The 9,771-nt window shown below is 44.4% G+C and overlaps 1 protein-coding gene across 3 annotated transcripts in view; it reads left to right on the top strand.

Annotated features, from left to right (window-relative positions):
• The window catches only part of LOC117362986 (transmembrane protein 217-like), a 40,234-nt gene extending 34,951 nt beyond the window's left edge, over positions 1–5,283 (top strand). For all 3 annotated transcript variants that reach the window (XM_033950089.1, XM_033950091.1, XM_033950090.1), the window contains exons 2-3: positions 3,846–4,382; positions 4,972–5,283. In XM_033950089.1, the coding sequence (XP_033805980.1) occupies positions 3,867–4,382; positions 4,972–5,034 (579 nt within the window). In that variant the 5' untranslated portion in view covers positions 3,846–3,866 and the 3' untranslated portion in view covers positions 5,035–5,283. The remainder of the gene's footprint in view (positions 1–3,845; positions 4,383–4,971) is intronic.
• Positions 5,284–9,771: the final 4,488 nt, after the last annotated feature.

The raw sequence follows: 9,771 nt of genomic DNA on the forward strand, positions 1-9,771 counted from the left end.
GACCAGGTCAAATGCGGCAGAGAGGTCGACTTGAATTATCAGCATCCTTCTTCCTTTGCTAAGGTGCTGTCGGGCTATATCTAGAAGGGAAACTAGCAGTGTCTCGGTGCTGTGGTTAGATCTGAACCCCGATTGAGTTGGGTGGAGTAGGTAGTGGTCTTCAAGGTAGTTGGTGAGGTATTGGGCAACCAGACCTTCTATTAGTTTAACATATAATGGAATTGAGGCGATGGGTCGGTAGCTGGAGGGGGTGTCTATTGGTCCTTTGGGATCTTTCAGTATTGGGGTGATTATGATTTCTCCTAGGTCTTGTGGGAATTGGCCTTCCGTGAGAGTTGTTTGGATCCATTGCAAGAGGCAAGCTCTTAATTTGGGGGATGCATTTGTAAGTAAATATGAGAGGCAATTGTTCAGGTCGCATGACGCTCGACTATATTTTCTGTAGAGTCGGTTCATGTCCAACCATTGCACCTTTGTAAAGTTGGACCAGTGGCTGCAATGGCTTCATCTGTTGTAGGATTTATTATGATCTCGTCTAGGAGGGTAGGTGAGTTGTTGAAGGAGGCTCTAATAGTGGCAATCTTGTTGTTGAAGTGAATGGTTGTAAACTAAAAAGATATTACTATTGGATACTTTCATACCAGGTTGCAAACTGGGATAAGGAGTTTAAACCTTTTCTATTGACGTCTGTCTCATATTTACATTTTAGGAGACAGTTGAAGACTCCCAGCAGCGTCTACTGTAAACTATAAGACTCAAAGTGAACAAAGCCATGGAACCAGACAATCTACACCCCAGGATGCTTAGAGAGCTGTGTGATGTCCTGGCAGAGCCGTTATCCGTGCTCTTCAATCTTTCCTTGAGTACGGGAAGAGTCCCCTTGGACTGGAAAACAGCCAATGTAATCCCACTCCACAAAAAGGGCTGCAGGACAGAGGCTGAGAATTACAGACCGGTGAGTCTCACATCCATAGTGAGTAAACTCATGGAAACACTAATTAAGCATAAATTAGATACGAGCCGGGACGAGAAGAATCTACGGGATCCCCGCCAACATGGATTTACCAAGGGCAGGTCCTGCCAATCCAATCTAATTAGTTTCTTTGACTGGATAACAAGGAAACTGGATGTGGGGGAGTCCCTAGACGTCGTGTACTTGGACTTTAGTAAAGCTTTTGATAGCGTCCCGCACCGCAAACTATTGAGCAAGATGAAATCAATGGGACTGGGAGAAACATTAACTGCATTGGTCGGTGATTGGCTAAACAGTAGACTTCAGAGAGTGGTAGTGAACGGTGCCCCTTCAAAAACGTCAGAGGTGATCAGTGGCGTACCGCAGGGCTCGGTCTTGGGCCCGATCCTCTTCAACATATTTGTGGGAGATCTGACTCAGGGACTTCAGGGTAAAATCACATTATTCGCCGATGACGCCAAACTATGCAATATAGTAAGTGAGAACACTTTGCCAGACAGAATGACGCAGGACCTATTTCTATTGGAACACTGGTCCTCGACTTGGCAGCTAAGCTTCAAAGCTAGAAAATGTAAGGTCATGCACCTTGGCAGCAGGAATCCGTGCAGAACTTACACACTAAATGGTGAGACCTTAGCTAGGACTAAGGCGGAATGTGATTTGGGGGTGATCATTAGCGAAGACATGAAGACTGTCAATCAAGTGGAGAAGGCTTCATCAAAGGCAAGACAAATGATGGGTTGTATCCGTAGAAGTTTTATCAGCCGGAAGCCCAAAGTTATAATGCCGTTGTACAGATCCATGGTGAGGCCTCATCTGGAATATTGTGTACAATTCTGGAGGCCACATTACCAAAAGGATGTGCTGAGAGTTGAGTCGGTTCAACGAATGGCCACCAGGATGGTCTCGGGACTCAAAGATCTCCCATATGAGGAAAGGCTGAATAAATTGCAGCTATACTCACTCGAAGAACGTAGAGAGAGAGGAGACATGATAGAGACGTTTAAATATATCACGGGCCGTATTGAGGTGGAGGATGATATTTTCTTTCTTAAAGGTCCCTCAGCCACAAGAGGGCATCCGCTGAAAATCAGGGGTGGGAAATTTCATGGCGAAACCAGGAACTTCTTCACCGAAAGGGTGGTCGATCATTGGAATGAACTTCCACTTCAGGTGATTGAGGCTAGCAGCGTGCCAGATTTTAAAAGGAAATGCGATACACATGTGGGATCTCTAGAGGGGTAAAAAGGAAATGGGATACACATGTGGTATCTCTAGGATGGGTAAAATCAAGTAGGTGGGTCATTAGAGTGGGCAGACTTGATGGGCTATGACCCTTTTCTGCCATCATCTTCTATGTTTCTATGTATTTTCTAAGTTCTTAGGCTCCTAGACTCCTAACTATTTCTAGTTGTTTATTTTTAGCTAATCTTTTGTAAACCGCATAGAACTTAAAGGTGATGCTGTCTAGAAATGGATTTTATGTTATGAGTGAAAATGTACAGCTCTGCTTGGTGACACTCTGGAATATTCTCCCTGAAAGGCTTCATTTAACACAAGACTATCTCTCTTCACCCAGGCTTTTAATGGAAGAAGTAGCTAACTCCAGACAGGCCCTGAAAAGCTAATCACACACACAAGGAGTGACACTTGGCAGCACCTAACTAGAGCAGGACATGTTTATCCACTCCTACCCTAAGATCGTTAATGATCATTCAAGCCACTTTGGAGCTTACGCACTTTGCAGCCCTTGACAGGGGTCCAGGCCGTCACTTCCAGGCAATGTGGGAACACTTCTGGATGGATCTCACTCCTCACGCACGGAGTCGACTTTTGAATGTGACTTTGATTCTTGACTATTTATAGTGCTCACGAACTGGGTTTGCATTAGGGGACGGGGGAAGAATGGGGAATATGTATACAAAAGAAAAATGTTCTGTTTTGTCCACTATGTTTGCGTGCACTTTGACATTTAATAGAAAATATTTAAACATCTACTCCTACCCTAGATGAGATCATTTTCAAGCACTAGTCTGACCTCGTGCGCAACCTTCTTCAAATTAGTGTGGTATAGTGGTTAGAGCTACAGCCTCAGCATCCAGAGGTTGTGGGTTCAAACCCTGGGCAAGTTACTTAATCCTCCACTGCTCCAGGTACATTAGACAGATTGTGAGCCTACCGGTACAGATAGGGAAAATTCTTGAAGTACCTGTAGATAAAAACCATTTTGAGTGTGGTTTTTAAAATTTTATTGTTGGTAGATCATTTTGACTTGGTCATTTTAAAAGTAGCTCGCAAGCCCAAAAATTGTGGGCACCCATTGCCCTATGCTATTAAAATGTTTTGTTGATATGTTGATATTGTAATGTAACATACTATGTCATACTTTGTATTGTAATCTGAAATGTATGTACACTGCCTCAAGTGAACTACTTGAAAAAGTAGTAAATCAATCCTAATAAGGACCTCCTCTTCTGCTTGCTTCCCATCCATGTCTACTCTTAACTCGACCAACACTGTCCCTATCCCATTCTTGTAAGCTCTGCCTTAACCTCACAAGCCTCAAACACTTATGATTTTAAAGTGTTTGATGCTTGTGCAGATGAGGACGGAGCTTGCAGAAATAGGGCAGGGACAGGAAAAGAACTCACATTAGCATTGATTCGTAATAGTCACAGCTTTTTAAATAAAATATTTCCCCAGGCCTCCTTCCTTTGAAATTCCTATTTCTGTATCTAAATGAAACCCATAGGTTATTTTGGCCATTCACCTAAAGATAATGTTCCCCAAAGGTCCTTCCAAGACCCAGCCATTTGCTCCCTCTGTTCATCTTGTATGGATTATTGTGACTTGCTGATTTCTCCCTTTGCAGGCTCTTGAATGAACAGAGAGAATGAGGAGCTACTTTGCCACTGGCTGCTGTGGGATGAACCCCAGGACCGGATCCCAAATGGCAGGAATCTATATGATTATAGTGTGCTTCATGCAGATGGTATTCAACCGGGGCAACCTTCGGGATGCCAGACAGAGGCTAAACCAAATATCAGAGCATGAAGAAGAGAAATGGGTGCTGAGCCTTATTCCATCATTGTACTACCTCGTCTATTTCCTGCTTACCATCGCCTTATTCATGTGCTGCTTCCTGCTTTTATCCATCTACCGTCAGTCATATCGGGGCTTGCTCATGTACATTGGCTGGATCTTCATCTACGAGACTATCAACACTGTACTGCTGACAGTAACTGAGGCACATATGCAGATGCATGACTTGCATGTGAGGTCAATAGAATGGTTTGGGTACAGTGTCCGACTAGCACTGCACTGTTTCTGGTTGACCTACATTGTCTCGTATGCTTTGGAACTGGTCAAGATTCGGAGATTGAGCCATTTGAGCCGGACCAGACAAAAGGTAAACAAGACTCTGCCCACGCTTAAGTTCATTGCACAGCAGCAGGTGTGACTGAGGAGGGGGGAAGGGCACGACTTCTATCCTCATGGGCTTTTTTTCTCACTGCCTATTTTCTTTATGGGCAATATTGAGCTGAACAGCACCGCAAAGGTCATCAGCTTCAGCAGTCTTCGAGAGGCAGGACTCCTGACAGAATGAAGCAGGCAATTAATGAAATTATCGCCTGAAGCTGACAAATAACCAGAGCCATGCCACCACCTACCCTGAATAAATTGCTAGATGTCACAGTGCAAGCCTTTCAACAGCTGCTTGACCTGAAGACTTGCTCAGTCACTGTCTTCAGCCTTGCTTCCCCTTTCCCCTGTAGTGTGGCAGTTACTGTGGGCTTTGTAAACCCCCTTAGGGCCCTATGGATTTTTTTTACTTCTTTGAAGAAGCCCTGTGTGAAAGGGCAGAATCTTTGTTGGGTATTCAAAGCTAAGTAATGTAGTAAATGATGGCAGATAAAGACCTGAATGGTCCATCCAATTTACCCAAACATTCACTCTCTATAATTTAATGATTTAATTTAAATTCTTCTTTTTCTTAGATATTTGTGGGCCAGAAACCCACAACTTTGCCCAGTATTGTGCATCCACTGGAGTCACGTTGAAGCTCACACCAGCTCATCTAAACTATCTTAGCCTCTCCTCAAGTGTTTCTTCCTCTTAAAACTTAATTTACCAAATAAATAAGTTGTTGATTTAAAATAAAATTATTTTGCAAGGTTTTGGGGACAATGATAATATCGTTAACCCACAGTGCGGGTGTTTGAAGTCCTTTTCCTTGCATTTTTTACACCACAGTCTAGTTTAGACTAATATTAGTCTGTTTGTGTATATCCAGTTATTTTGTTTATCTGTTTGCGGACAGAATTTCTGTTTTATTGGTTCTTAATAAATATTTATTCATTGGTTTAATCTCTGGTTGATGTGTACAGTTCCATCCCCAGTTTGGCAATTTCTGTTTGTTTTCCATGGGGCTAGTTTCCTTGTTCTCTTTTTTGTAAAAGAAACACTAACAACAACAATAAAGGAGCATAGATACAATATTTGAAAAGAGAGAAAGGAATGACTTTTGGGGCTATACATTTAGATATAAAGTACATATAGGGCTCCTTTTACGAAGGTGTGGTAGCGTTTTTAGCTCACACACCGGATTAGTGCGCGCTAGTTGAAAAACTACTGCCTGCTCAAGAGGAGGTGGTAGTGGCTAGTGCGTGCAGCATTTTAAGCACGCGTTATTCCGTGAGTTAATGCCCTAATACACCTTCGTAAAAGGAGCCAATAATGTAGTACAATAAATCAATAGGCCAAGTTCTCAGGACATAAACTTCTTAAATGAAGATCAGTTTGGGTAATATTTAATTGAATTTTTAGCCCTTTTGGTTTGGTAGGAATCATATCTAAAGTACACTTCTCCCACCGGATTCGCAGGGGATAGGGGCAGAGCCGGACCGCGAATGGTGAAATACCGCAAATATCTTCTGGTCCAGCTCTGACCCACCCCCGCCTCCCTCCTGCCTTCCCGCCGGCATCACCTGGTGGTCTAGCGGGCTTTCGGGGCAGGAGCGATGTTCCTACGCTCCTGCCCCGTGCAGATCGCCAATAAGAAATAGCTGCCGTGAGTTTCCGTAGTCTCTGGAGACTACGATGGGACTCCTCACAACCATTTCTTATTGGCGATCTACACAGGGCAGGAGTGTAGGAAGATCGCTCCTGCCCCGAAAGCCCACTAGACCACCAGGTAAGGCCAGGACGCTGGGTGGAAGGCTAAACTGTGGGGTTTTTTCTTTTATTCCCCCTCCCCAAAAAGTCGCGAATATGTGAAATTGCGATTGCCGAAAACCGCAAATGGGGATGGGTAAGTGTATATGATTTATCATGTATGCCAAGCCCTTTCCCTTCCCTTGTTTAAAAGCAGACTGAAAACCCACCTTTTTGATATAGCCTTCAATCCTTAATCCTACTCCTCTCCCACCAACTGAGCCAGCAGATTAACTTCCCCTTAACTGTATCCATGACATTATCTGTTTAGATCAGTGTCTCTCAAACTTGCTCGAGCCCTGGCACACTAAAGGTAGTGGCCATGGCTCAAGGCACCCAGAAGGGTGCAGACGTTGCCGTGATGACATCACATATATGCATGACATCATCACATTGATATCCACGCATGCACAGAGGCCCTCCAGACACCCTGAAATGCCAGTAGGGCATGCCAGCAGTGAAGTCTAACAAATATCAATTGAGTACCCCCAACCACAGACCTCCCAAACTCTACCCTATACCACCCAAGCTCTTCCCCAGATCCTGCCCCCATAATTGAAATGCAATTATTTTCCATTCATTTTTCATATACACACAATATACACAGCAGATATAAATTCTCAAAACTGACAAATTTCAATCACTATATTGAAAATAAAATCATTTTCCCTACCTGAAAATAAAATCATTTATCCCAGGACAAGCAGGCAGCTATTCTTACATATGGGTGATGTCATCGTCGGAGCCCAGATGCGGACGCCTCACAAGCAGACTTGCTTGAAGAAACTGGAAGTTTCAAGTCTGCTGCACCGCGCATGCGCGAGTGCCTTCCCACCCAGCGTAGTTCTCAGTTTTCTGCGGAGCCGAGAAGTCCTTCTTTGACTCTCTGCGTGAACTTTGTTACTTCGTGCCTTCTCTGAACCGCGGTTTGTACTTTTTTTCCTCACGAATCGCTGTTCTTATTTTATTTCTTTCATTTTTAGTTGGTTTTTTAAAAAAAAATTTTTTTCCTCTTCCGAGGGCTTCGATCTTGCGGCGGCTATTTTTCCTTCTATGTCCCGGCCTGTCACAGGCTTTAAGAAGTGTAGCAAGTGCCAGCGTGCGATTTTTCTTACGGTCCCATACCGTCGCTGCCTCAAGTGCCTTGGGCCGAAACATCACCCGAAGTCGTGCCTGCGCTGTGTTACACTTCAACCTCGAGCCTTCAAACGTCGTTGTATTTCAGTGGATAAGCTCTTCGGGATGGATTCTTCCTCGTTGGGACCTCGGCCTCGACCGAGGCTCCTCCTGCTTTGACTGCTTCCACCTTGAGCCTTATCAGACCTTCGTCATTTGCAGCGGCTCTCTCTTTGGCGACATCTGCTGTATCTTCCCCTGTTTCCTCAGGTCAGATAGCTCAGCAGCCACTTCCACCGGTAGTTATTAAAGTGCCTAAGACTTCCAAGTCGAAGCACAATCACACTACCTCGGTGGAACTTCCAGCCAGAGCAGATGGTCCGGTTTCATACGCGGATCCATCCTTGCCAGCTTCCTTCCAGACCATGTTGGAGAAGCAATTTATTCAGTTCCTTACCAATATGGGACCGAAGCGTCTTCCTCTTATCCAGCATGGGCATTCATCAGATTCCCGCGAGGTTGAGCCGCTTCCTTTGCTTCAGTCTGAGCTTCCACACTCTTTGCAGGAAGCAGAGTCTCTGTAAGTGTCTGGTCTGGTATTAAAGCACGTAAATCAAGGAGCAGAATCTTTGGGAGTGCATCGAGGTTCCTCCACCAAGCCTCCGGAGCTTCGATCTATAGCCTCCAGTCTTATCCATTCTTTGATAGTATCGGCTGCTTCTGTCTCTGAGGCGAAGTCTCCTCGATCTTCGAGATCCACTTCCAGGCACAGTTCTCATCGACGATCGAGGCCTTCATCGAGGCATACTTCCAGGCATAGTTCTTCTTCCAAAGAACGACCTTCTTCAACTAAGCCTCTATATCTTCCTCCCTCGACACCGACTCCTCGATCGAGGTCTCCAATGCCGAACCTCTAGGATGCAGCGGTTTCGATTGCCTCGTCCAAGTCTTCCTATTCTTTTGATGTCTTTTTTCATGCCGAAGCCTCATCTTCGACCCAGGCTACTTCAATGACCTCGAGTCCTTCTCGAGGCAAAGCATTAGCGAATCAGCTATCTTTCTCATCTTTTCTTCGTCAGATGGCTGTGGACTTGGATCTTCAATTAGATACTAGCTCAGAATACTCTAAGGAGTACCGTGTAGGGAAGTCAGTTGGCAAGCGCAGCTGTTCCTCCTCAGTGTGCCGCGGCACACTTCGAATCTCAGGAGGCACACAGGCGTGCCTCAGCACACGGTTTGAGATACACTGTCCTAAATACTTAAACAATAATAATAAAGAATTAAACAATATCATATAAAGAGTCTTGAGCATTTTACAAAACTTCAAATAATTAACTTCCCTTCTTATTTGTATTGGCAAATTATTCCACATCACAACTGAGGGGCTCTTTCACTAAAACGCATTAAGACATGGTTTTAGCATGTTTTAATGGGGGACTGTCCTACATGCTAAAGCCCATTTTTAATGTGGCAGTACAATGGGGCTTTTTCTTTTTTTAATTTTTAATTTTCTGTTCTAATTTGTCCATTAGCCCGAGACCTGCAAAAAATGAACACAGGAACACTTCCCATTTCCTATTTAGGAAGGGGTTAAGTGCTCCTGAGTTAATCTAGTATTAAGCAGCTACCGAATGCTAATCCTAACTTGCTTGTCGGTTATCACTTCCATGCCCATTTTTCACCTGTGACATGCCCTCTGCTAAAAATATTATGCAAAAGTAATTAATGCATATGTTAGTGCGCACAAACAGCGAGGTGCTGTGACGTGCTTTAATGTGTTTTACACTGAGCCTTTTCCCATGCACTAATCCCCAAATTCTGTATCTAGCTCCGAGCCAATGTGCGTGCACAACTTAATTGATTAATTGGTTTTATCAGTGCCAATAATGGCCAATTAATACCTGTTAATTGATACTAATTGGCATAAATTAGGAGTTACACGCACAACGTGGTAGATGCATTGTAGAAAGTGTGATGCGCCATGTCCAGTGGGTGAATTGGAAAAGGCATGGTCATGGGCAGATCATGGGCAAATCATGGGTGTTCCTAAGTTAAGAATTGATCAACTGATTGGCTCATAACTTAGGCACAGGCATTTAGGCCTGGCTCTCGCTGGCCTGTGTAAAAGTTATGACACGCACTGGCCTTAAGAGTGATTCTATAAGGTGCGTGTAACTTTTACAAAATCGTACTTAGCACGGTGGTAGTTGCTGCCGATTTTGTAGGCATCTTAAATAGAACTGGGCCCTGAGGGATAGCAGCCGCCCACAAAAACGGCGCAAACCGTGGGCCAATTACACTCGGGGGCCATTTAAAGAATCACAGCTAAAGGCACCTACCACAAAACATAGGCGTCTGCAATGTAGGCCAGGGTTTCGCAGATCTACATTGCAGACACCTAAGTCTAATGGCTCCTAAAATCATCAGGTGAAGCTTGAGCTGGGACACCGAGCCCAGGTCAGGAAGAA

The sequence above is a fragment of the Geotrypetes seraphini genome, chromosome 6 (assembly GCF_902459505.1).
Source record: "Geotrypetes seraphini chromosome 6, aGeoSer1.1, whole genome shotgun sequence".
Lineage (NCBI taxonomy): Eukaryota > Metazoa > Chordata > Amphibia > Gymnophiona > Dermophiidae > Geotrypetes > Geotrypetes seraphini.